Source organism: Pelodiscus sinensis, chromosome 24, assembly GCF_049634645.1.
Source record: "Pelodiscus sinensis isolate JC-2024 chromosome 24, ASM4963464v1, whole genome shotgun sequence".
NCBI lineage: Eukaryota > Metazoa > Chordata > Testudines > Trionychidae > Pelodiscus > Pelodiscus sinensis.
In genome coordinates this window covers 4,061,692-4,089,068 of record NC_134734.1, presented here as the reverse complement: position 1 = coordinate 4,089,068, position 27,377 = coordinate 4,061,692, and the positions used below count along the sequence as shown (strand labels likewise).

Below are 27,377 nucleotides of genomic sequence, written 5' to 3'. Positions count from 1 at the left end.
GTTGTTTCCTAAGTTTTCAGAAGTTTTCCGCTAACATCTGTAGCTCTCCCAGATCCCTGCTGGGCCGCAGGCCAATAGGAAAACTCCCCTTTGATCCCAGCGTCAGAGGAAGAAAAACACACGTCGCCCAAGTCCATTTCCCAGTTCTGCGAGGGGCTCCATTTATCATGAGCCGCAACTTCCCGTCCCCTCCCAACTCTTGACAAAGTTACTTTGGTTTCTCCCATCACTTAGGAGGTGCATCTGGGGCAGTCCATTTGTACCATGGGGGATTATTACACTATTGTTTCAGGAACAATTCACCTTCTCTAAAAGTGATCTTGGCTTCTCCCACCTCTTTCTCTAGGGTTGTTCCTGGCTCGTTCCATTTTTATAAAGGGGGGATTCAGCCTTCCCTTTTTGAAAGTTCCTGTGGTTTCTCCTATCTCTTTCTCTCGGTTCATTTTCATAAAGGAGGAAACGAAACATCCCACAGCTTGAGCAACACCTTCCCGCCTCTCGAAGTTACTTTGGTTTCTCCCACATTTCAGACTCTAGGGTGTGTCCCTGGGTCAATTCATTGTCATGGGGAAGGGGGGGGGCAAGTAACCAAAAGTTCACTCCCAGTTTCCAAAGGGCGAATTGGTTTGCTCCTAGTGCTTACCTGGGCCGAACCATTTTCAAAATGAGGGGCAAGGAGACAGGTGGGGAGTTTATGTAAACCCCAGTTTTAAGCGGGGGGCGGTGGCGCCTCTATTCGAAGACGTGGTCGAACAGAAGTTGACATCCTACGCCTAAAGGCCTGCGGGGCGGGAGGGGTGTGTCGTTCTCTTCTCGTCCCCCCACCTCCCAAGCAGAGTTGGTACGTCCCGCCCCTTGGGCGAGGCGGCAGCACCTGAGCTAGGGAAGAGACGGGCGCGCGCACTCGGGAGTCGGACGTGAGCGAATCAACAGGGGAGGGGGAGCTCGGCGCGAGCGAATCAGCCCGGCCCCGCGTCGGTTGGGAGAGGCGGGCATGGAGCCCCGGGGACCCCAGCCGGCTCTGCTGACCCTGCTGTGGCTCCTGGGCGGCCCGTGGCTCGCAGGTGAGCGCCCTGCCCGGGGAGCGGGCGGCGGCCGCGGCGCCATGTCCCCTCCCGCGCGCCCCTCCACCCGCCTCTGAGTGCGGAGCGGCGGGTTGCGGGGACTCCTGCCCCGAGCGGCAGGGGCGACACTCGACGTCTGATTGGAGGGGCAGCGTGTGAGGGGGGGGCTAGCCCCGCCTACCGGGTCTGGGGCCGGCTGTACCCCAAGGGGGCAGCATGGGCCCCTGGGTTGCCCTTGTGGGACGGGGGGGGGGGTTGTGTGGGGAGTCCCTTGAGTTACTGGGGGAGCTAGGGGCTGGGCAGGGCTGTGTCCCACTTAGCGGGGGTGGGGAGCACAGGAGCCAGCTGGGGGCTCCCCTGTAGCAGGGCTGGGGGGGCAGGGGGCAGTCACACTGGGGGGGGCAGGGGGCAGTCACACTGCAGGGGGCCTTTCATTTGCCCCCATTTCTATTTAAGCAGCCGGAATGTGTCTGCTGGGGGCGTATTTAGCTTCCCCTCTAAGGTGAACAGGTGGCACGAGATGCTGCCAAAAATAGCTCTCTCCTCAGCCCTCCCTGTTCCCAGAACCCCGGGATTCATGCCCGCCGGCCTGCTTTTCCTGCCCCAAGTGAGGTAACGGTGGGATGTCCTGTGTCATCTAAATAGAGCTCTTTCTGGTGCTGGGCGCACCCTAATCCAGAGACACAGGCATGACCAACTCTTCCCCGGAAGGGTAGCCGCCCTGTCGTGGTGAGCTCATGTCTGCCGAAACTCCCCGCTGGGTGCTCTGTCTCAGGGAGGGGCTTGCTGTTAACTATAGCCCTAGGGTTGATGTGAACACAGGGGCTGGGAAAGCACATGATGTCCTATCAAATGATAGACGAAGCTGAGATCTCTGGGCAGGATCCCTCCTTCCCTGGGGTAAGGACTCCGGTGCCCTGGCCCTGATCTCAGTGTGATTGGCAATCTGGTTTTCTTCCTGCCCTTTCGGTAGAATGCATGCCATACTGTGCATGGTGTTATGATCTGAAAAGTGTTGGGGCCAGTGGTGGTGTAGGCGGTTTTAAAATAGCTGATATAGGGTCACATTAAAAGAGACTGCGTTTCCTCACTCGGGGAGTGGCATCTGTTGAATCTAAGGAGTCTCAACTCTGTTTCCTGGATTCTAGCCCTGGCTTTGTGTGGGAAATGAAGTCTAGGGGATTAGAGCGGTAGTTGGAGGCTAGGACTCTTGGGTTCTGTTCCTAGTTATGCCACTCACCTCTAAGATACCGCAGCTGTTCTTAGACTGAAACTGTGTGTGTTAGCAACTGATGACGCAAAAGCACCATGTGATACTATTTTGAATGCCGTGAGACTAGTAAGGGGCTGGGTGTCTCTCAGAATGCCTCATAGTGATCCAAGTGAAGAGTTAAACCTGGGATAGCTGTGACAGGCTGAGTCACAGAGAACCCCTTGGGACTATCACTTGATGTGCTGACATATCCCCGAGCCTGTCTTCCTGGGCACCCCTTAACCCTGTCCTGCTGATCTCAGGGTCTGTTACCCTGCAGAGGGCTGTGACAGGGCTGGAGGAGGCCTGAGGTGTCATCTAGTGTATCCTCTAATTTTTTCCATCCATGTGCAGTATACATGTTATGTGCATCAAGGCATGTACGGATGTGCACCACCAGTAGAAACATATGCTTTCAACTGCTGCCAGCTATGGGTGCTCTGCAAATCAGCAGGATGGCATTTGAATCTCTCCTGCCCAAGTGCTCAGCTTACAGGGAACACTGGTGTGGTCCAAAAGCTTGGCATGCCAATTGAGACCTCTTACGCTGGACTTCTCAACGGCTGTTTAATTCTTCTCCCCCCTTTGAGATAATGTGGCTTAATTAGCTGTCAGACCTGGTCATAGCTCTGAGTCAACCACTATAGTCAGGGCTTGACAAACGGTGACGAAACGTACTCGCCAGCCCCACACTGCGCATGCGCAAGACCCGCATTGCGCATGTGTGCGCTGCCGGTGAACAGGGCGACTGGCTGAAATCAACTCGCTATAGTCGAGTAGATGCATTGATTTGTCAAGCCCTGACTCTAGTGATAGGACCATGGTAGTGCACATCTTTAAAAAAAAAAGGTGGGGGGGGCAGAGGGAAGAAGGACGATTCAGGGAACTACAGACCAGTCAGCCTTACCTCAGTCCCTGGAAGAATCATGGAGGGGATCCTCAAGGAATCCATTTTGTGGCACTTGGAAGAGGGGAAAGTGATCAGGAATACAGTAGTCAACATGGATTCATGAAGAGCAAGTCATGTCTGGCCAATCTGATTAGCTTCTATGATGAGGTAATTGGCTCTGTATAAAAAGCTTTGCTAAAGTCAAGGTATAGCACATCCACTGACTTTCCCATATCCACAGTCTCCCACAATATTCTTGCCAGCAAGTTAAGGGAGTATGGATTAGATAAATGGACTGTCAGATGAATAGAAAGCTGGCTAGACTGTTGGGCCCAACAGGTAGTGATCAACCGCTCGATCTCAAGTTGGCAGTCGGTTTCTAGCAGAGTGCCCCAAGGATCTGTTCTAGGATCGGTTTTGTTCAGCATTTTTATTAATAACCTGGATGAGGGGATGGATTGCACCCTCAGCAAGTTCTCAGATGACACTAAGCTAGGGAGAGAGGTAGATACGCTGGAGGGCAGGGATAGGGTCCAGAGTAACCTAGATGGATTGGACCAAAAGAAATCTAATGAAATTCAACAAGGACAAGGGCAGAGTCCTGCACTTGGGACGAAGAATCCCGAGCACTAATACAGGCTGGGGACTGAATGGCTAAGTAGCAGTTCTGCAGAAAAGGACCTGGGTATTACAATGGATGAGAAGCTGGCGATGAGTCAACAGTGCATCTTTGTAGCCAAGAAAGCTAATGGCATGTTAGGGTGCATTAAGAGGAGCATTGCCAGCAGATCTAGAGAAGTGATTATTCCCCTTTATTCGGCTCTGGTGAGGCCACACCTGGAGTATTGTGTCTAGTTCTGGACTATTGAAAGGATGTGGACGCATTGGAGAGGGTCCAGGGGAGGGCGACCAAAATGATTAGGGGGCTGGAGCGCATGACCTATGAGGAGAGGCTGAGGACTTTGGGTTTATTTTGTCTGCAGAAGAGAAGAGTGAGGGGGGATTTGATAGCAGCCTTCAGTTTCCTGAAGGGAGGTTCCAAAGAGGATGGAGAGAGGCTGTCACAGTAGTGAGCAGAACAAGGAGCAATGGGCTCAAGTTACAGTGGGAGAGGTCTAAGTTGGACATGAGGAAAAACTATTTCACTAGGAGGATGGTGAAGCACTGGAATGGGTTACCTAAGGAGGTGGTGGAATCTCCATCCCTAGAGATTTTTAAGTCTCAGCTTGACAAAGCCCTGGCTGGGTTGATTTAGTTGAGATTGGTCCTGCCTCGGGCAGGGGGCTGGACTTGATGACCTCCTGAGGTTTCTTCCAGATCTGATTCTAGGACTATGGCCTAGTGGTTAGAACAGGGGGCAGGGGAATCAGGACTCATGGGTTCTTGTTGCCAGTTCTGGGAAGTCAATGTTGTCTTGTGGTTAGAGCAGGGACAGGTAGGACTCCTGGGTTCTACTCTGTCTCTGTCATTCGCTTGTCAGGGACAACCCCCTTCTCCATCTATGACCCTCCTTGGCCTCTCTGATCTGACATCCCGGCTGACTCCCCGTTCTCTGTTCCAGGCCCTGCTCATGGGATGCAAGTTACTGTGCTGAACCCCTTCAACGTGGTGATCCTCTTCCAGCCCGTTACCTTGCAGTGCAACTACCAGACCTCAGCCACCCAGCCACCCATTGTCACCTGGAAGTATAAGTCCTATTGCCGGAGCCGCCTGGCAGATGCCTTCAACCCCAGCAGTCAGGAGAACCAGATCAACAGCCAGTTGCAGCAGAACAACCCCGGTTACAACCCGTATGTGGAGTGCCAGGACACCACGCGCACAGTTCGGGTGGTGGCTACCAAGCAGGGCAATGCTGTGACACTGGGGGACTTCTATCAGGGACGTCGGATCACCATCACCAACAGTGAGTTCTAGCCAAGCAGGGAGGGTTTTTTTAACTGTTGACTTTTTAGGTAAGTTACGTTAGCATGCCAAGAGAATGTTATATGATCTGGAGGGCTTATTACAGTGGTCCCCAACCTTTTGAGGTTGCCGGGTGCCAGGGGGCGTGCCCGGGGCCGGCGCTCCCCCCCTCCCGCCGAGTGCCGCGCGCCCGGGGCCGGGGCCAGCGCTGCGCTCCCCCCCCCTCCCGCCGAGTGCCGCGCACCCGGGAATGGGGCCAGCGCTCCCCCCCCTCCCACCGAGTGCCGCGCGCCCGGGGCCGGGGCCGGCGCTCCCCCCCCTCCCGCCGAGTGCCGCGCGCCCGGGGCCGGCGCTCCCCCCCTCCCGCCGCGCGCCCAGGGCCGGCGCTCCCCCCCGCCCCCTCCCACCGAGTGTCGCGCGCCCGGCGCTCCCCCCCGCAAGCGTCCGTGCGCCATGTACCTGGGGCCAGGCCAGCCCCGAGCACCTGGCAGGCGCATTGAAATGCCCCCGCGGGCGCCATGGCGCCCGCGGGCACAGTGTTGGGGACCACGGGCTTATTAGGTGTATTATGGTAATACACTAGGTGTGGGAGAAAGGACAGCTCTATGCAGGGTGGAGGGCCTGCCACTGGAGATGCACGTGGCCCCAGCCGCTGGCGCTTTGAGCGGTGTTGGGAGGGGGGGGCAGGGAACAATTCTTTCTGAGGGTTCCATTGGGCTCCTGGCCGGGAGCCACCTAGGACCATGGTTCTCAACCTGATTTATACCACGGACTGGCAAACTGTTGATGGACCAGTAACGCTTTGTTTGCATATTTATTATGTAAATGAATATGCAAATAAAATGTTATCAGTCCACGTAGCCCCAGCTCAGCCCCTTGCTCCCCAGTGCCTAACACCCTTTGGCCCCGTAGTCCATGCCAACACCTTTGCCCATGACCCCACCACGCACTCACCCCAACACTCCTTTGACCTCAGCCCACCCCCGCACTCCCTAGAGTGGCAGCCAGGGAGCATGGCAGTTACTGCCGCAGGGGCAGGGGGAGTGGCTGTTGGCGGCACGCCCCCTTCCCTCCTTAAGTGCCTCTCCCTGGGTAGAGGTGGGGGAGGAGTGCGGAGTCCTGGCCGAGCCACCATCTTACTTCGGTGGGAGGGTACTGGGCAAAATCAGCCACCACAGCTGCCAGAGCTGAGCCACTGCAAGCAGCTGGCTTCAGCTCTTGCAGCCACTGCAGCCTGGCTGCCAGCGGTTCACAGATAGGCGGTGGAGATCTCCTGGCCTAGGGTAAGTGCCTCCTGGCCAGAGCCTGTACCTGGCACTCCACCCTTTCTCTCACCCCAACTCCTGCCTCAGGCCACAGCCCAAACCCTCTGCCCCTGGTCACAACTCCATCCCAGGCCGTGCGCCTCTTCCTGCATCCTGCCCCCTGGTCAGAATCCTTCCTACCACCCCCAATTCCCTGCCCTAGGCCACAACCCTCTCCACCCAAACTCTTTCCCAGGCCCTGTCCCCCTCCCCCAGCCCCAGTCCCTTACCCTGAGCCGATGTCTGCACCTAACCTCCATCCCAGACTTCACACCTCCTCCATTAATACTGCAGAAGAGTGTGGCCCTTGACCACTTACCAGATTCTCAGAGTGGCTTGCAAGAAAAAGTTATTGCCCGCCCCTGTATTGGCTGTATTATGGTACAGCCTTCTATGAGAGGTGCTCATTCATTGTCACCCCCAGTATGTGTGGGGCAGAAGGAATACAATGTGCTTGCTTATTAGATGCACATTGGTAGGGCCTAAGGGTCCCTCACTGAGATGAGGAATAACTGGGGAAGAGAGAAGAGGATTTGTACTATGCACTTATTAGATGGACTGTGGTAGCAGTCAGAAATGGGGGCAGCTCCCACCACAGCTGAGTTTGGGGTTGTATTGTGCAGTGCTGTCCAGACAGGAAGTGAGGCAGTCCCTGTCCCACAAAATTCTGCTGGGCTGATCATTCCCCCTCTGTATTTTCATTTTACTCCTGGGAAAACAAAGGCATGCAGTGATGTTGCAAGATGCCCACGCTAATGGAGGATGACTGTGGCAGAACACTAACTGAACCCAGTTCTCCTGCGTCCTAGTTCAGTGTCTGAACTCCAAGCTCAGATCCTGCTCATGCTCATGGCATATTGGTTTCCAGGAGGAGAGAACAAATACAGCAGTGGCTTTTGAAACTGAAGTGGGAGGTCTGAAAAGAAAGGGCTGATGTTAAGAGAGTCCACCACAGAAATGCAGCCATCTCTGGGGTAGATCTCTGAAACTCTTAATAACCTTTTGGTATCGTTTGCCCAGGGGTGAAATGCAGCCACCTCTCGGGTTTGGAACATTAGTGTCATGGCCTCTGTTATATGTATTTGGGGCATTTGGCGCTCTCCCCTCTCCACGCCACAGCACAGCATGGTGCTGCCCTTGGGCATTGGGTTACAGTGGGGGTGCTGAGTCCCTGGGTCCTGTTCCGCTCTAACCATTCTGCACCTGGGTCTCAGAACAGCTCTGCCTGGCTAAGGTTAAGCTGAGTGCTCTGGTGTCAGATGCTCTGATCTCTATCAGGAAGTGGTGGGGGGATGCTGACTGTGGTTAAGCCACAGACTAGGACTCTGGTCTGCTGGGTTCAATTCCCAGCTCAGGGTGCCAACTGCATGAGCTTTCTAGCTCTGGAGCACCTGGGGGGAATAATTGAGTGGGTGCTGTGCACCCACTGTTGGGCCTTTTCTTCTCCTCCCATACTTCTTGCCGTCTGTGGGCTCCTCCAGTCAGTGTAAACTGGGAGCAGAAGCCACTTCTTTTTCATGCAGCTGCCAGGCAGGCTGCAGAGCAATGACTAGGAGAAGCTGGCATTAGAATCAGCTCCCACCTGCACTATGCCTGAGGTCCCACCTGCCAGGGAGAATGGCATAATGTGGAGGGGGGAGGCATGGTGGGAGGATGAAGTGCCCCCACAGGTACCATGGGGTGGGGAGAGCATGGTGGTCTTGGAACTGGATGTGGTGGTGGTGGGGACTTAATTCACCCTTTAGAACATGCTCCTCCCGCTACATGGAGGCCCCAGCTGAATATGGGGCACCCTTGGAAGAGGGGGTAGAGCAAGGGCAGAAACAGTGTGGGGCAAAAGGTGGAGTGAGGCCAGGGCACAGGACAGAACATGAGGCTTTCAAGTGTCCTCTGGAAATCTGCATGTCAGTGCCTATGATTCCTAGCTCTGCCATGGACTGCTTGTGTGACCCTGGAAAAGTCATTTCCTCCAGCCTCAGTTTCCCCATTTGGAGATGATAAACCTGCCTTGTCTAGTTTGATTGGAAGCTTTTTAGGGTGAACACTATCTTGCTGTGCCTGGGCAGCACCTAGCAGAATGGGGCCCTGATTTCAGCTGGGGCAGGGACTGCATCTCAGCAGTGCCTGGCATGACAGAGCTCTGATCTCGATTGGCACTGATCCAGTACAAATGTTTTCAGGTTCTACTACTTTTACATTGTGAAACTAGAGCAAGTGAACTGCATTGCATTGTGGTGGGTCGAAAGTCCACAGCAAAACACTTTGCTCTGCAATCATGTGTCTAAAACCAACTGGAGCTGAGTTCCAGCTGTCTTCAGCCAAACTCTGTTCCATTATTATGCCTTTTCTATTTGTGTTGTCTTACCCGGAGGCATTTTTTGTGATAGCAGCAGCTCTGTCTTAACCTGGCCCAACTGGTGTGTGATTCATGCAGCAAAAATCTTTAGTTTTTAACACTCCAGTGTCTTGCACGTTATAAACTGTGGATCACTTTCCCCTTACTAAAATGCAGCCAGCTCAGGGTTGGAACCCTGTAGCTAACTACCACAATACCCAGTAGTTAAATCTTAGCCCTAATTACAGCTGATCACAATCCTAATGATTCCCTTACATAACTTACCATCCTTGCAGTTCTTTGCAAAGGTTTAATTACAGTTTGGGAAAGGGAGTGTGAGAGAGTCTAATAAAGCTGTCTGGAGATGCAGGTCAACAGAATAGAACTAGTTAGGTCAGGACTCCAGTGATGTCCTAGTTAGGCTGTTAGGTGTCACAGCTGGATTTTATGGTGAGCGTTTAATGTCACAAATCCCAAACCTCAGCATCACACTGTGAATTGGAGCGGTAGGGAAAACTGCTTGGTTATGAAGTGTAAAAAGTTTGCTGGCATTGGAGAGAGCAGTGTTTGAAGTCTGTGTCCAGTTCTGGGCTGCACTTTTTATAAAGGGTTTTGGGGAAGGTGTAGAGAAGAGGTGCAAACATAATCTAAGCGCTAGAGCAAAGGCCTAACAGTGAGGGTGTGAAAAAGTTTGAACTGCTCACCTTATCCAAAAGAAGGTCAGCAGGTGATTTAATCTTTTTTTCAGGGGGAGAAAATCCCAGGTACTAACGAGCTCTGCAGTGTAGTGGAGAAAGGTAGAAAAATAATTAATGTACAGCAGTTAAAGCCAGACACATTTCAGTTAGAAGGTGCAAATTTAACAGTAAGGGTGATTAGCTGTTGAACAAGGACCCGAGGGAAGTGGTGGATTGGATTGAATGACCCCAAAAGATGGACAGACTGGAGGCCTTTATGAAAGATGCTTTTGTCCAATGAAACCTGTGGGTAACAGGGTGAAAGTCCCTGGCCTGTGTTATTTAGAAGGCCAGACGAGAGACGCCATCCAGCATACACGATGACCTAATGGACGTGGAGCAAAATCCTAGACCAAGTTTGTCAAAACTGATTAAAAGTTCATACTCCACCCCTGCTCCTTCCCCTCCCTCCTGGAGCTTCCTGAATGCTGCAGATCAGTTGTTTGCAGTGCTCCCCTGCTCCCAAAGTACTGAGTGGTGGGGGTAGGTGTTGGTTAGTGGGACCACCAGCAGGTGAGAGGCCTGGGGGAAGGAGGGAGAGAGGCTGGCTGCCGGTGGGTGCTCAGCACCCACCAGTTTTTCCCATGGATCCTCCAGCTCCAGAGCACCCCACAGAGTAAAACTATGCCCAAGATCTTACATAGTCAGAGAGGTGAAGTGACAAGTCTGAGGTGACACAGCAGTTTAGTGGCAAGACCCCCCAGGTGTCCTGAGCCCCAGTCTAGAGTGCTATCTACTACACCACACAGCCAGACTGTACTTTGGGCTGAAATAGTTATTTGAGAGTGACTCTCAAGAGACCTAACTTTTCTTTTTCCCAAAGCTGCCCAGGCCAGGGCTCTGGACACTTGAATTCCAGACTCAGTTGTGCCAGTGGGTTACTGAGTTACCTTCAACAAGTCATTGCCTGTCCGTTTCCCCACCTGTATACTGTGGATAATGATACTGATTTGCTTTGTGAAGAGCTCTGAGATCTACAGATGGTAGGAGCTAGGGATTTGTTTGACCGGGCAAGTGTCTTGTCCTCTCTCTGGGCTCAAAATTTCAAACCCCATTAGTTGTGTTATGGTAGCACCTAGGAGCCCTCAGTATGGACCAGACCCCGTTGTGCAGGGTGCTTCATGAACATAGAACAAACTCTAAACCCATTGAGATAAACATTGTCGATCTAGGAGTCTCACTAAATGTAATTCAGGGCTCAGCTACATGGTCAGGTTGCTTGGCATAGCCATAGTGGGGGGGAAGTATGTCAACTGACTTTGATAGCACAGAATAGATTTGCGACAACTGTGCCAGCAGACTCCTGCGTAGATGACATTATACTGCTAAAATTGATGCAGCTTATTTGCCTGGACTAAGAGATTCTGGCAAAAACACTGTCTGGCTGATATAACAACCTCTAGCTATTTTCATTAGTAGATCTCATAGTGGATCCTTTTTTCAGGGAGGGCAGTGCCATTCCCATTTCTCATATGGGGAAATTGAGGCACGGGGAGGCAGTGCCTTGCCCACACTAGGAGAGCCTATGCCAGTGTGCTGTACCAATCTCCACCCAGCAGGGTACAGCTAGACGTATAATTGCTCCAGCATATCTCAGCTTTTCAATTTCCTTTTTAAGGGATCATCAGAGAGGGGCACAATATGTGTGCAAGAATTGTAAACTTCTTTCCTGCTGCTCTGGCCTGTTCCCGCCAGCAGGGCGTGGTGGCCTGTGTGTGTATTTGAGGGCTTAGTGTTGATTTCAGTTTTAAAGCCCTCAATTGGTGGAAGTGCCATTGTTTGAGATCAGCAGGTGGTGACTGGCCACTGAGCCCTGTGGGGAGGATTCCGTTTGACATTTCTCCACAACTCCTTCCCACAAGCCCTGGGTAATTCACCCTCCTGCCCCCACACAGAGACAGCACAATCTGCCTTCTTACGCAACCCAGTCCACAGTCTCCTTCTCCTTCGCTGTATTTTTAGTGCTGTTTATCTGAACACCCTCCAGTTGGCTGGTATCTCAATGTGAGGCCCTGACACCCTTTTCTAATCTACTCTCCTTCCATCACTGGGGACAGAACCCAGGAATCGGCTCTGACCCCGGACACCATTGTCTTTTCCTAGACTGAGCTGAAAAGGGATCCGTGGTGCCTTGCTTGGAGATCCTTTGTGCGTGTTAGCTGTGACTCCAGTTCTCCCACCCTGGCTCCGGTGTCTCCAGCTTTGTCTTCATCTGTTTCCCCACAGATGCTGACCTGAGCATTGACCAGACAGCCTGGGGCGACAGCGGGGTGTACTACTGTACGGTCACCTCTTCCCAGGATCTGCAGGGCAACAATGAGGCCTACGCTGAGCTCATTGTGCTGGGTAAGTGGCCAGGACTGAGATATGGGCAGACGGGGAGGGGGATGCTCTAATGTGCCCGGGGGGGGGGGGGGGCGCGGGGTGCTGTCCGAGATGGAATGTAGGCCAGGTGGGGCCTGTGGGTGTGATCCTGAATGGGGAAGAGGTTGGATACCAAGCTAGATGGGTTCACCACTCTGCTCAGGGCAGCAGGGATCTGAGATTGGTACAAGGGGCTGAGCCAGGACAGAGGCAGATACTGGGCTAAATAGGCAGCTGCTTTCCTCTCTACGTGTAGCTGGTGAAGTGGTGCGTGCCATTCTCTGCCCAGCGCCCAAGTTCCCCGAAGGTGGCTTTTGGAGCTGGGTAGCAGCAGCGCCAGTCAGAGACAGCAGCAGCATTGTGCGCTAGGAAGAGGTTAACCAGAAAGGGGAAATGCTGACCAGTGCTGGCCTACTCATGCACAGCTCCTGCCTCCCTTTCTCCTCCCCTGGGCTTTTCCTACTCTGCCCCATGGCCTCTTCCTCCCGAACCCTTTCCTCCACAGACAGGAATTTCATTCTCCCAGTGTGGCAAATGCCACTGAGGACAAAGGGACCCAGGGAGTAGAAGCTAAGGGGATCTTCCCACAAAGTCCTTCTGTATTAACTTCTGTGTCTCTGGTGTTTGCAATTAACTCCTTCCCATCAGTGATGTAAAACACTTCATAAAAAGCAATCCCCACAGTGCTCGTGTTACAGTAGTGCCAACCAGCGCTGCCCGGGCACATAGCTAGAGACAGTCCCTGCCCCCTGCTGAAATCAGAGCCCTGTGGTGCCATGTACTGCCCTCCCAGTGAGAGGCAGACCCTTCCCCAAAGAGTTTGCCATGAGACAGAGGATGGGAAGAGGTGCTGATGAGTGTCCCTCTAAGATTTTCCTCCCATGAGCAGAGTGAGTTTTGTCTTGTGCACCAGTATTGAGTTCATGTGCAGTTGTTGTTTATAAACTTCTCCCTTTTCCCCTCTGCTGCCGTGTCTCCTACTCTCCCCTCGCCTCATCTGCTCCCCCATTCTCCTCTGCTGTCCTGGCTCCTGCCCTTCTCATTTCCCTCAGCTCTTTGGGGACCTGTCCCCTCCCTGTCCTCTCTGACCCCTGTGCCCGCCCCTCTCTTCCCTCTATGCCCACCCCTCCTCTAGCCCCACTCTGATCATCTGTAGCTACCTCTCCCCACCCCCTTTCCTAACACCTCCCTCTGTCCACCTGCCTTGCCCCTCTCCTCTGCCCGCTGGTGCCCATCCCTCCTCTCCACTCTCCTCCCTGTGTCTGCCCTTCTGCTTCACCCCCACAATCTCCCTGGCACCTACATCTGCCCTTAGCCTTGCAGCTTCCTGGTGCCTCCCCCTGCCTTCCTTGCCCTCTTTCTCTCTGGTGCCCACCCCCTCATACTCCTGACCCAGTTTTCCTCATGTCCCTCTGTCCCCTCACACATGACTTGCTCCATCCCCTGCTTTGCTCATGCCCATCCCTCCTTTCAACACCTCGTCTCCCAGCACCCACTTCTCCCCTCTCCTCTTCCTCCCTCTCCTTTCTTCCCTCTCCTCTCCTAGCATCACCCTGTCCCCTTCCTTCTCCCACCCCCACTGACACCTTCCCTCCCCTTCCCCCTCCTGCCCTTTTCCTCATTGTCTCCTATTGACCCCCTGGCATTGTCTCCTCCACCCTGCCCCTTGGTGCCTTCCTCTTTCTTCTCCTGCCCTGCCCCTCCTCTCCCCTCAGCACAATCCCCTTCTTCTGCTCATCTCACCTCACCTCCCCTTTAGTTTTCCCCCTGCCCCTTCCCTCACCACCTGCCTTTGATGTGGAAAGCAGTTTGCAGGGGCCACGGTGCTATTTTTAGTACTGTGGTCTGACCCCAGAAGCCACCGCAGCCCCGGCCCCAGCTGCTCCTGGGGCAGGACCATGTGCTGAGACTGGAGCAGAGGCCGCCCGCAGTGCTATTTTTAGTACCGCAGTCCTGGTCCCCACTGGACCTTGGTATTAAAAATAGCACTGCAGGTCACCCCAGCTCTAGCTGGAATAAAACAGCAGCCACATGAGGCCAGTTCCATCTGGGACAGCCTCACCAAAACAGGTTCATTTGGCGCACTCCAGCTCCAGGCGGAGCAAAAGGGCAGCTGCCTGCTGCCAGGAACCCACCAGGGCACCAGCTGTTGCTGCTGCTGCCCCCACTTCTCTTCCATTACAGCAGGAAGGTGACCAGTGAGTGCTGCTGCGCAGCTCTTAAAATGGCATGGGTGGAGCTAAATTTTTTGTGCACAGGTGCACAGCTTAAAGGGAACACTGTTGCTAATGTATGCAGAGCAAGTGACTAGGCCTTTGGCAGAGGTGGGCATGGTACCCAGGTGTCCTGACTTCCTGTCGCAGCACAAGCCATCATTCATTACTATGTAGCAACACTCCCAACTGGCATAAGATAAGTCTTTCTGTCCCCCAACCCCAAATCTTCCGAAGCTTCTTTTCTCTCTGCTGCCTGTTTCTCAAATCTACTGGCTCCCTCCTGGCTTGGCTGCCAGCAGGGGGCATGAGAGTCAGAATCCAGCTTCACCGCTGGCACTAGAAAGGGGTTTCTGCTTTGCTTTTTGCTGCTGATCGTGCTCTGATCCCCAGATATCCTGCCTGTTTTGAGGTTCAGAGAGCAGCCCTCGAGGTGCTGGAATTCCATGACCTAATAGTAATTAGTAATTAGCCAGGTAATGACTCTGATCCTGCTGTGCTGCTCCACAGTTATGTCCCTGAGACTAGTGCATCTGAGCAGTGCCCCAGCCCCCTGCCGCGAGGGGACAGCAGAGGAGACTGGAGCACAGCTGTGCTGCATAGCTCACCACAGATGAGCCAGACAGGGCTGGGAGTCAGGATTCCTGGGTTCTGTCTTACAGGGCAAATCCATCTTTTCCCCTCCACCCCCACTCCATAGAATGGAGATGCAGCAATGCAAAAGAGCTCAATGGTGGGCAAAATATTGCCATGTCTGGAGATGCTTTTCTAGCAGCCTCAGTCTTGGGGGGCCTCCCTCAGGAGAGCTATGCCTGGGGCCCCTGATCCGAAAGGAGCGGTCTTCTATAATTTCCCATCACCCCACTCAGGGGGTCTCCCTTCAGTGGCCTGACTGCCCCCACTGCCCTTATGCTAGAGCCGACCTGCCTCTGGCACTGTCGAGCTCACTGGTTGGAGCATTGTGTGGATGAGGGGTGCTGGTTGGGTGGCTGCTCTGGTGCAGGTACTGTCACGCTACTGGAAGGCAGCTACTACCCAGCACCCTGCCTAAAGCCACTATGGCATGGGAGGGAGGGACTGCACTGCACTGCACTGCACTGCTTGGAAGGGATGGGGGTGCTGACTAGATGGGGAGACCGAGACTCTAGAAGCCATAGGGAGAGGGGAGCAGAAGAGCAAGATTAGTTGTGGCCAAAGGGCTTGGCATTGTTGGGAGCTTGGAGGCTGAGGTCAGAGATTCGGCTGGAGGGTTCTAGAGAACAGGGCCATGCAGATTTATAGCCAAATCACCTGCCTTTGGTTCTTTTCTGGAGTATGGAGCTTCTGGCTCCACTTCACCCTTATCGGAGATGTAAGATTTGCTCATATGAAAAGTGTGTCCACTTAAACCTGACTGCTGCTCCAGATCTCGCCACGGCAGGAGTCAGACACTGCAGCCGTGAAGTTTGGAAGCCTGGGCTGAAGATTTGTTGCTAGATAAGTGGAAAAAGAGACGTCTGGACTCTTCTCTATTGATGGCACCGAATGCCAGTGTGGCAGGGCTCAGTCAGTAGAGCCCTGAGTGAATATAAAATTTGTATCCTCATCCCCATCTGCAAAAATGAACCACAGATATCTGCAAATTAGCAGGGTTCTGGATACAAAATTTGTATCTGCATCCACAAAAACGAGCTGTGGATATCCGCACCCATATCCGTGGATGCAGATATCTGCAGATACAAAGCGGACAGCCGCAGATTTGCAGGGCTTTATCAATCAGTGGCAAAATACCTTGCTGGCAGGGTTACCCAGTGTAGCCACAATTCAATTTTTTTGTCCTGTGCTAGTGAGGTGTTTAAATTGCCAAACGCCTAGTGCCAGTTTGAATGCCCAGTTAGGCCAGCATGCTGTTTATAGTCCCTACCCATATAGTACAGTTGGCTTTAAATTGCTTGCCTTTATGGCATTCGCCTATATCTCTAGTAACTCTGTCTCTCTCTCTGTCCCATAGGCAAGTCATCTGTGGTCTCGGAGCTTTTGCCAGGCTTTCAGATAGGGCACATGGAAGGTACATGCCTTACTAGATTGGGGAGAGGGGGTAATTATGCTACCATTTAGCTTTTATGCAGAGCACATTACTCATGGATCATGATTGAGACAGGGTAGGAGGCTGTGAGGCGGTGGGAGGAGAGAAATAGCTTAAGGTGCTTTAATTTGCTCTTTGGGAGAGTCTTTGTTCTGGGTCTGTACAGCACCTGGTGCAGTGGGGTCCTGGCCTGAGTGTGGGGCTCCTAACTGCTACCATAATGAACATAATAGCAATAAAACGTACAGTGCTTAGCATGGCGTGCCGGGCCATGACTGCAGTTCCCAGGCACTATCGTTATACCAAATTATTGTGATGTAAGTAGTAATGATCGATTTCTGAGAGCACTGGTAGAAATGCATTTCCTGCAGAACGGAAATGACGGTGTCCCACATTTGGCTCCGGTATGCTGAAAAATACTATATCCAAGCGCTTTGTTGCAGCATCCATATTTCATTTGGTAAGAGAGCCATAGGCTTATTCAACATGCTGTAAGTCTGAACAGCAGGACTTTATGGAAAATCTGTATGTTCCTGCAAAGCACTCTGATGTCAGCCATGTGGCATTTGCTGATGGAAAACTGTTCTGTTTGAATATTTTCAACCTGACTTTATTCCTTAGGGCAAGGATCAAAGGGGCCATACTCAAGATGACAGCCCTTCAGAGCTGCTGTATCTCCTGGTGCATTCGTTTTGAGTGTTTAGCTTGCATCTCCTTGTGGTAGAGCTTAGGACAGAGTTAATCATGTCCCCTGACTCCCAGTCCACACCCTGCTCCCCTTCCAGAGCTCGGGATAGTACCTAGGAGTCCAGCCTCCTAGTCCCCACCCCCATGCCCTAACCCACTTGACCTCGCCCCTTCTCCTTTGAGTCTACAGGGTATTGGCCTGATGGAGGGCGTCAGATCCTGGTGGTGATCTCCTTATCTGGTTTCCATCATTGTCCTAACTAAGCATCTCATGATCTTCAGTGTATTGATCCTCATGCTATTTTAGGCATTCCTTCCCCCTCCCCATGCCAGGGACTCTGCCCCTTCCCATCCTCCCCCATGATCACTGCACCCCCCCCCCCTTCCTATGCCAGTGACTAGCAACCATTCTATCTGAGGGGCTAGTCATACAGGGCATCAATATGTTAAATTAAATCAGGACTCTGAGCCTGGGGGGTGCATGGTTTATGTCTGTGAATGGCACCAACAACTGGTCCCTTGATTTATAGACAATTGCAGAGCTGCTTTAGGCTCTTTTTGCTAATGAGATTTTTGGAGTCTCTTTTTGGACTTAAAATTTCCCCTCAAAATCCATAGGGTTCTGCCCATGGATGCCTAGAATATCCCCTGGAATTCTGAAGCAGATTACAGGCAGCGTTCACACTTTGCTGTGTACGACTCATACCATCAAGATGATTGGCCCTGCCAAGTTTGGCCAGTTATCCAGTTCCTCTTTGGATCTTACTAAATTCTTGGCCCCAACAGCACTTTGTGACAGAGAGTTCTGCAGGCTAATCACATGCTGGATGACTCTGTTCTGTATGTGCTGTCTCTTCCAACTTCATTGTGTTTGTGTTGGGAGATAGAGCAGCTATAAAGAACCACAAGGACAATTGGAGCTCTGGTAACAGGAGACCTGAACTGTGGAGTTTCTCTTAGAGAAGGTTCGGAGGTGACTTGATGCTAGACTATCCCACCTCCCTGCAGAGGAGATTGTGGGGAGCTGAGAGCTCTTTAACTTCTCAGCTCTCGCTCGGCTTTGTGTGATATCTGGGGGGTGAAGTGAGACAAATCCAGACTGGAAATGAGCAGATTTTCCCCAATGGGTGCAGTTAACCCTGGGAATGACTGCCCCAGAGATGTGGCAGATTTTTCAGCCTTTGGAGTCTTTCCTCAGAGATTAGCATCTCCCTAAGCTCCTCTCTAGCTCAACTACCAGATCAGGGCTTGAAATCTTCAAAAAGGGCAGAGTTAAGGGTACTCTTGCTCAACCTCCAAATGTGGACTGCAGGCAGAAATTCTCAGGCTGGGCTATGCAGCAGGGCAAAATGGTCCTGGCCCTTTAAATCTAGGAATGATTCCATAGTGACTTTTGTGGATCCACCTCCAGCTGACTAATAAGGCCCTCAGACGATTCTATCAGCAGCTCTTTAGAAATGAGGTCAACATCATTATTCCCCCTTTTTAGAGATGGAGAATCTGAGGTACAGAGCTTCTGAAATGTGGAAGTCACCCAGCAGACAACTGGCAGAGCCAGGAATGGAACTGGGTACTTTCAGCTAGGCCATGCTGCTTTCTAGCTGATCTGGTTTGTTTTCCAAGGGGCCTCCTGTAAATCAATCTTTCCCCCACCTTTCAGGCATCTTGAATTCAAATCCCTAGGTCAAACCTTGGCCTTGGTGTGTGTGTTTCCCTGGGGGCAGGGAGGCCTTGATGCCTGCACTGGTGAGTTCTTTAGCAACTGGGTCCTTAATGAGAAACCTCTTCCTCTTTGCAGACTGGCTCTTTGTTGTCCTGGTAGTGCTGGGATTCCTCCTCCTCCTCCTCCTCTTCGGCATCTGCTGGTGCCAGTGCTGCCCCCATACCTGCTGCTGCTACGTCCGGTGCCCCTGCTGTCCTGAGAAGTGCTGCTGCCCAGAAGCTCGTGAGTTCTCTCCCTTATTTCCTGCTGATTGGGAAACTTACAAAGGGCGGTGGGAGGGGAAGGGGGCTGGTTCTTGCCCTAGCTCTAGGAGGTAATGGGGTCTAGTGTTTAGTGCAAGGGCAGGAGCCAGAACTCCTGGGTTCTCTCCCTGGCACTGGGAGGGAAGTCTGGGGAAGCCCTGCCGTGGGGGCTATTTCTGCTGATCTGTGTTCTGATCCTCAAATGTCCCCTGCTTTCTCTTTTCAGTCTATGCTGCTGGAAAAGCTGCCACCGCTGGTGTCCCCAGTATTTATGCTCCGAGCATCGGCGCCCCCAGTATCTACTCCCACCCGAACCCTGTGAAGCTAGGTCCCCCTGCCACCATGATTCCCATGGGACCCATGTCACCCATGTACAACGGCTATGGGGCAGACTACGACCGAGCCAGCTCAGGTAACTTTGTATTCTGTCTCAATTAAGTCCTGCCACAAGAGTGAGTAACTGCCCTGGAGCCAGTGACCACAGCTGGGGATCTGTCAATTGGCTACAGCTCTACCGGAGTCAGTGGGCCAGGACCCCGGTGATGTCAATCACACAGCTCCCCTGGAGTCAGTGCTGGTCTGCATCATCCCTGTCAACCCAGAGGGCAGGGTGAAGGCTGGGTAGCAACATGCTCAGCCCTAGTTACGCTCGGTTACGGTGCTCACTTATTGTTTGAGGGAGGGGGCAGGTTTGTGTCTCGCTGTGTCTGGGCAGCACCTGGCACAGTGGGTTCTATGGGATTATGATGGATTTCCTGGTCACATGGCAGAACTATGGGCCCAGATCGCTGGGGTGCTGGGACTTGCAGGGCTGAGGTGCACAGACAGGAAATAGTGGCACTGAGCGGCAAGGCTGAAGTTATGCTTAATCTCTCCTGATTTCCTTGTAGTTGGTGGGAACAGCTCCCAGGTGCCCCTGCTTCGGGATACGGATAGTGGCGGGAACTCAGGTAAGGCGACGCCAGGCTGCGAAGCAGACTTGGCAGATGACAATACAGCAATGGGAGTTGGTAGTGTGATACTGCTGCCCTCTGCTGGATGGAGTCAGTACCCCTTTAGCTCAGGCAGCTGCAGCGTGTTAGCTGCATGGATAGTACTAGGATGGGAGACCTATTGTGCAGGGAGCTGTCTGAAGGGCCCCCTTGCCTTTTGGGGTCAGGATCGGCACTGGGAGTGCTCGGGGGCATTCTCCCCTTGCAGTCAGTGCTGGCCCCAGTGTGATGCCAGGGGGCGCTGCATTGAGAGGTGTTGATCAGTCAGTATGAGAGGTTGCTTAGTGCAGTGGTCCCCAACGCGGTGCCTGTGGGCGCCATGGCGCCCGCCGAGGGATTTCTGTGCGCCCGCTGAAACATGGGCTGGCCCCACCCCTGGTGCGCGGCACACGCATGGTGCTGGCTCCAGGCGCGGGACGCATGGGCGGCCCCTCCCCCGGGCGCACGGCACATGCGCAGCGCCGACCCCGGGCGCATGGCTCGTGGGTGGCCCCGCCCCCGTGTGCCCAGCACATGAGTGGCTCTGCCCCCGGGTGCCTGGCAGCCACACAACGTTGGGGACCACTGGCTTAGTGTGTTCATTCTTAAAGTGCCCCATTCATCCAATGGTCAAATCCCACATCTGGCAATTCCATTTTACTTCCCTGCATTTGGATCTGAGTCCTTTGCAGCTGTTCAACAGCTGCACGTCACACGACACACTAGCTGCCCTGCCCTGGAGGTGGGTGAGTCTCACTGGTTGTAGTTGCCCCTTCCAAACACGATCCACATTAAAGGGGTCTCCCTACTCACTCGCCTTTCTGGCTCCCTCTCCCCAGCAGTGCGCAGTGGATATCGGATCCAGGCTAACCAGCAGGATGACTCCATGCGGGTCCTTTACTACATGGAGAAGGAGCTGGCCAATTTTGACCCCACGCGGCCGGGTCAGGCCAATGGCAAGCTGGAGAAGTGTGAGTAGTCGCCTAGCTGTAGATTCTTGTTCTCCTTCCACCCAGTGCCAAGAACTCCCTGCAGCACAACACCCCCAGGTACCATGCTGGGGCACTGGGACCAACCCTGTCAGGGGAGAACCTTGCCATCCTGCTCCTGCAGCATAGTGCCCCAACCATCATACTGGAGCACTGGGGCCAGCCCTGATTGTGAGGGGGAGAAACCCCACCCCCACCCCATCCTTGCAGAACAGTGCCTCGTAAGAGCATAAGAATGGCCGTATTGGGTCAGACCAAAGATCCACCTAGCCCAGAATCCTGTTTTCTGATAGTGGCCAATACCAGGTGCCCCAGAAGGAGTGAACAGAACAGGGAATCAAGTGATTCCACCGGTTGCCTATTCCTAGCTTCTGACAGAGGCTGGAGACACCATCCCTGCCCATCTTGGTGGTTAACCATTGAAGGCCCTTCATGACTATCTAGATCTTTTTTGAACTCTGTTAAAATCCTGGCCTTCACAATATCTTCTGGCAAGGAGTTCCACAGGTTGACTGTGCATTGTGTGAAGTACTTCCTTTTGTTTTAAAAGTGCTGCCCATTAATTTCATTTGGTGATCCCTAGTTTGTATGTTATAGGAACAAGTAAATAACTTTTTCTTATCCATTTTCTTCACACCAGCCATGATTTTATAGATCTCTATCATATCCCCCCTTAGTCTCCTCTTTTCTAAATTGAAAAGTCCCAATCTTTTTAAACTCGTCATATGGCAGCCGTTTCAAACCCCTAACCATTTTTGTTGCCTCTTTCTGAACTTTCCAATGCCAAGGTATCTTTTTTGAGATGAAGTGACCACATCTGTATGCAGTATTCAAGATGTGGGCGTACCCTGGATTTATACGGAAGCAATAAAATATGCTGTCTATTCTCTATCCATTTTTAAAAGATTCCTAACATGCTTTTCTGACTGCCGCTGCACATTGAGTGGATGTTTTCAGAGAACTATCCACAGTGACTCCAAGATCTGAGTGATAATGGCTAAATTAGTCCTCATCGTTTTGTACATATAGTTGGGATTGTTTTCCAATGTGCATTCCTCTGCATTTATCAACATGAAAATTAATTTGCCATTTTGTTGCCCAGTCACCTAGTTTTGTGAGATCCTTCAGAAGCTCTTCACTATTTGCTTTGTTCTTAAGTAGTTTAGTATCAGCTGCAAATTTTGCCTCCTCACTGTTAACTCCTTTTTCCAGATCGTTTATAAATACGTTGAGTAGGATTGGTCCCAGTACAGACCCCTGAGGGACACCACTAGTTACCCCTCTCCATTCTGAAAACTGGCCATTTATTCCCACCCTCTGTTTCCTGTCTTTTAACCAGTTATCAATCCCTGTGAGGACCATCCCTCTTATCCCATGACAACTTTACTTTACTTAAGAGCCTTTGGTGAGGGACTTTTGTCAAAGGCTTTCTGGAAATCTAAGTGCACTACATCCACTGGATCCCCATTGTCCACATGCTTGTGGACACTCTCAAAGAACTTTAAGACATGGTTTTCCTTTCCAGAAACCCCAACAAATTATGTTCATCAATGTGTCTGACACTCCTGTTCTTAACTATAGTTTCGACTAATTTGCCCCCTAGCATTGGGCCTGGACACTGGGGTCAGCCCTGGTTACCCACGAAGAAACCCCTCCCCTTCCCCCCCATTCCCTGCAGCACAGAGCCTCCTACTGCTTCACTGGGGCATTGGGCCTGGAATGCGGGAAAGCACAGAGGCTCATTTAATAGAACACTAGAACTGGAAGGGACCTCGAGGTCATCGAGTCCAGTCCCCTGCCCTTATGGCAGGACCCAGTACTGTCTAGAATGGGTCATCCCTGATGTCTGACTTAAACTGCTCTTAAATATCTCCAGAGATGGAGATTCCAAAACCTCCCTAGGCAACTTATTCCTTTACCTCCCTTGCTTCAGTTTAAGCCCATTGCTTCTTGTCCTGTCTTCAGAGGCCAAGGAGAACAAGCTTTTTCCCCTCCTCTTTGTGACACCCTTTGAGATACCTGAAAACCGCTAGCATGTCCCCTCTCAAACTAAACAAGCCCAATTCTTTCAGTCTTCCTCCGTAGGTCATGTTCTCTAGACCTTTCATCTTTCTTGTTGCTCTTCTCTGGACCCTCTCTAATTTCTCTACATCTTTCTTGAAATGTGGTGCCCAGAACTGCACACAACACTCCAATTGAGGCCTAATCAGCACAGAGTAGAGAGGAAGAATGACTTCATGTCTTGCGCACAACACTCCTGTTAATGCAGCCCAGAATCATGTTTGCTTTTTTTGCAACAGTGTCACACTGACTCGTATTTAGCTTGTGGTTCACTATGACCCCTAGATCCCTTTCTGCAGGACTCCTTCCTAGACCGTCGCTTCTCATTCTGTAGGTGTGACGTGGATTGTCCCTTCCTAAGTGGAGCACTTTGCATTTGTCCTTATTGAATCTCATCCTATTTACCTCAGACCATTTCTCCTGTTTCTCCAGATCATTTTGAATTATGACCCTCTCCTCCCAGCTTGGTGGTATCTGCAGACTTAATAAGCGTCCTCTCTATGCCAATATCTAAATTGTTGTTGAAGATCTTGAACTGAACCAGTCCCAAAACAGACCCCTGCCAGGCCCCACTTGTTTTGTCCTTCCAGCAGGATTATGAACCGCTAATAACTTCTCTCTGAGAAGGGTTAACTCTTAACTGTTTAACCATTTAACTCTGTTTCCCCTCTTCCCCCCCGCCCCCCAGCCTCGGTGATGAGTGAGATCAGTTCCCTCCATGAAGACGACCGGCGCCAGGATCTGCGCCAGGGGCTGGGGCGGCTGCGGACCCGGCCCATGTCACCCATCAGCGACGTGGGGGAGAGGGAGAGCGGGCGAAGTAGCGAGGCCCGACGCCTCCTCCCTCCTGTCCGGCGTGGAGAGCGTTATGAGGAGGAGCACTACGCACGGCGGCCCCGCTCCCACTCTGTGGACGACCTAGACCGCGACTGGTCCCCGCAGCTTGAGGGACGGAGCAGAGGACAGGGCAGGCGGCATCGGGACAGCTCCCCTGACTGGCGGGAGGAGACACACTATGGCCAGCGGCGCAGCCGCAGCAGGGACGACCTGCGGGAGCTGGATAGGGGCCATTATGATGGGCGGATCCTGCAAGAGGCGCTGCGCAGGAAGGGGCGAGCTGGCAGCCGTGAGGACCTGGATGGGGACAGTGGGTCCAGCGGGCGATCAGGAAACAGGAGGCATCGGAATGAAGATGGCTTCCCGCCACCACCTCCCCCTTACACGGAGACAGAGTCCGTCTCCTCCCGGGGCAAGAACGACCGCAAGCTCCGACGGGTGAGTGGGCTTTGGGGCCCTGCTCCTCTAGGATATATCAGCTGCTATCCCACCCCCTGGCAGGGGCACTGACTGGCTTGGGGTGGGGGGTTGTGGCAGTGACTGGGACAGTGGGCCTTTGTCCTTTGGGGGGGGCGGTCTAAGTTACAAATTCATGTCAGGAATGGCTGCAGCACAGCCGTTGCTCGCACTAGATCCAGCAGCTCATTGTTCCTCTCGAGGGCCTTTGAGAGGATCCTAGAGCTGGAAGAGACTTCAGGAGGCCTTCAAGTCCAGCCCCCTGTCTAAGGCAGGACCAATCCCAACTAGGATGTGTGGGACAGGAAGCCTTTAACTGCCTGAGGTAACTCTCCCCTCAGGGCACAGGAGGGGGCGGGGGGGGGGGGGGGGGGATGTACATAGTTATGCAGGCCTAAGGGCATTAGACTTCACTCCTTCCTCAGCAGGTCCTTGATTGGCTGGTGAATAGGTGTGGCTGCCTCTTAGGATTTCCTCAAGTCTCCTGTTTGGTGTGGGATTTACAGAAGAGAAAGCTTTCTTCCACTTGTGGCTGGGGAGACATTTCCTCTCATGTCCCTCAAATGCTGAGGCTTGGGCCAGTTCTGTTGCCAACACACCCCTGTGAGACTCTGGAAGGAGATGGCTAAATAAGTACTTGGCATGATTTTGTTTTTTAAAGCCAATCTTCTTTTTTCCCAAGTCCCTGGCTTGTGCACCCGTTGGAGGAGATGAGCTTCCAAGATATTTCTTCGCCCTCTCTTGTCTCACTAATACCCTGGGCCCCACATAGCTACAATGCTAGTGCCTTAGATTTCTCTCCCAGTGAAGAGCTCTTAGACACCCCCACCCCAGGACATCAGCTCAGCAGGTGGCGTGCTGAGTCTCACTCCAAGGCATTTCACGCCTCTGTGGGCCAGAGATGTGACCCTTTGCTGATCTTGCCACATCTGTTTCCCTTCCAGAACCAGGACCTCAGCAGAGAGAGCTTGGTGGTTTAAATGATCACTGTACAGAAGCACCACCCACACAGGAGATGGAAGCCATGGATCTCAGATGCTGACATCTCTGTCCTTAGAGGGCATGCAGGACACTGGCTGGCTGCACTGAGGCTCAGCAAAACAGTTGGGGTCTTGTCTGCTTGATGCTTTTATGATGAATAAGATCAACGTGTTGCCTGAGTTCTCAAGTCAGGCGAGGGACGGGCTCCTGATTGGCACGGAAAAGCAGGGCCTGACTGGGGGAATCTGGAGTCCTCCGGGCCGAGGGGGAGTCTCCATTTTAGCCTTAATTTTTGAGTTGAAATATGCGGGCCAGATCTTCAACTGGTATAAAGTGATCTGTTGCGCCATCTGAGGGTCACCAGCTGAGCAGCTGGCCTATTATTTGGGCTCTTAATTTCCAGCTTGTCCATAGAAATGCGAACGTTGTTTACCTGATATCTTTGAATATTTTGAAATGTTTAAGGCTAACTTTTTTCAAAGCTGTCTTAAAATGTGTTTTTTAGCAGAGTTGTGAATCCCAGGTGCTGTACATACTTTTGCAAAAAGCTGGGCCGGTTTTTTATCGGTATGTTTTTGAGATTTTTTCTGATTCTTGTAGAAAATAAAAAAAAATCACCCTAAAACTGTTTGTGTTGGGGGGGGGGGGGGGAGGGATAAAGGGAATGGGACAGGGGGCCAGAGATGACTTTCTCCTCTAGGGGGTACTGGCTCCAATCTGGTCCCAGGGCTGGGGGACTGGCTGGCTTGGGGGGGGAGGGAGGAGATGGAAAGAGGGACAGGGGCTTTTCCCTTCTAGAGGAGCCAGTGCCATCCAGGCTGAGAAGCTACAGACCCCAACATTGTGATGGCAGCCAGCACAAGCCAGTGGGTGGGGCCAGAATCGCACCCGGTATTGGCCCCCCAGCCCAGGGACAGAGTTGAATTGGCTTCCCCACCTCAGGTCGCTCCAGGCCAAGGCAAAGGCTATTGGGGGGGATAAATAGGGCATGTGCAATCCACCCTCCGCTGGATCAAATCAGAACTGCCTCCTGAGCGGGGGAACTTCTCTGAGGCAACACCACTGCCTGAGTCTGCAGACACCCTGAGCCCATCACTGGGAGAGGGCAATGATGCCCCAAGTGTGGCCAATGTAGTGGCACAGCCTGAGTCAGCGGAGAGCCCAGTGCTGTCACATCACAGCCATTCATCCCCTGGCTTTGGCCCTCCCTATGGCCCTGTGTGCAGTGGCTGGGCTGGGTCTGGATCCTAAGCACCTGGGCTCCAGTGGTTAATCTTTGCATCCTGGAGGAGAGAGGGCCGGTGGCACACAATGTTCCCTCCTTTCTCCTCTCGCTCCCCCCCCAGATATCCCCAGGTACCTCATTCAGTTAAGAGTTCCAGCAGCCTGTAGGAGAGTTGGAAAAACGAGGGCTTGGCTGGGAGGTGAATGGGACCAGGATAGTGCTTTGAAAGGTATTAAAGGGGAAAACTGCACTGAAAATGGAAAAGCAGAGCCAGGCGTTTGAGACTTACTGGCTCCTCCAGGTGGCAGCTGTAGGAACATCAAGCAGCCACTGAGGAAATGGAGCAGCCGTGGGGTGAGCGGGAAGCTCCATTTGTGGGTCAGTGACTGGTCAGACAGGAAGCAGGGGGGAATAAATGGTCTGTATTTGCTGTGCAGAGAGGTAAAGACTGGGACTGGGACCGGGGCTGTTCCATACAATCTGGAAGGGCAGTGAGGGGCCGAGCGACACGGATTGCAGATACAAAGATACTCGAGCTGGTGAAAGCCAAAGATGATGATGGAGAGTTACAAAGGGAGCCCACTAAACTGGGCAACAAAACAGCTGATGAAATTCAGTGTTGATTAATGCATGTGGGAAAACATCATCTCAACTCTGCACACAAAACAATGGGGTATAAAGTAGCTGTTACTGCCCCGGAGAGAGCTTTGGAGTCCTCATGGATAGTGCTCTGCAAACATCCATTCAATGTAGCAGCACTCAAATCTAAGGCTATGTCTACACTACCGGCTTTCGCCAGCAGACAGTATGCAAATGAAATGCTGATTAGCATTCTGTTGTGCTTTATTTGCATAATCTATTCAAGCTGTTTTTGCACAAGGGGTTGAACAGGATTCAGAAAAGAACCAGATCAGCTCCTGAAGAACAGGTCCATCACCAGCTGTTAGCCACTATGCAACCAGGGGATAGGGTGTTCACCTGGGGAAGGCAGGGTGGTGGGTTCTAGTCCTGCCCATGCAGTGTGCCCCACTGGAAGGTGGGATAAGGGATGCCCTGGAGGTGAGGTGGTGGGGTGGGTTC

The 27,377-nt window shown here is 52.6% G+C and overlaps 1 protein-coding gene across 5 annotated transcripts; it reads left to right on the top strand.

The window, feature by feature from the left end:
• The first annotated feature begins 843 nt into the window (after positions 1–843).
• On the top strand, positions 844–25,697 carry LSR (lipolysis stimulated lipoprotein receptor). 5 transcript variants are annotated; one of them, XM_075906945.1, is made up of 10 exons: positions 844–1,064; positions 4,767–5,108; positions 11,710–11,829; positions 16,051–16,107; positions 18,611–18,757; positions 19,004–19,189; positions 19,668–19,727; positions 20,591–20,719; positions 23,487–24,073; positions 25,036–25,697. In XM_075906945.1, exons 1-10 carry the CDS (start codon positions 995–997, stop codon positions 25,069–25,071), a joined length of 1,734 nt encoding a protein of 577 aa, XP_075763060.1. In that variant the 5' UTR covers positions 844–994; the 3' UTR covers positions 25,072–25,697. The 5 variants fall into 5 exon arrangements, with proteins under 5 accessions (XP_075763060.1, XP_075763059.1, XP_075763062.1 ...); XM_075906944.1 differs by having other exon boundaries at positions 845–1,064; positions 20,588–20,719; XM_075906948.1 differs by lacking the exon at positions 844–1,064 and adding an exon at positions 1,772–1,793 and having other exon boundaries at positions 20,588–20,719.
• Positions 25,698–27,377: the final 1,680 nt, after the last annotated feature.

What these genes read in the sequence shown, in the direction of transcription:
- LSR (XM_075906944.1), top strand. Translation starts at nt 995, where the DNA reads ATGGAGCCCCGGGGACCCCAGCCGGCTCTGCTGACCCTGCTGTGGCTC. An exon ending in GGGCGGCCCGTGGCTCGCAG is followed by an intron (nt 1,065 to 4,766) that starts GTGAGCGCCCTG and finishes TCTCTGTTCCAG; the next exon opens with GCCCTGCTCATGGGATGCAA. An exon ending in ACGACCGCAAGCTCCGACGG is followed by an intron (nt 24,074 to 25,035) that starts GTGAGTGGGCTT and finishes TTTCCCTTCCAG; the next exon opens with AACCAGGACCTCAGCAGAGA.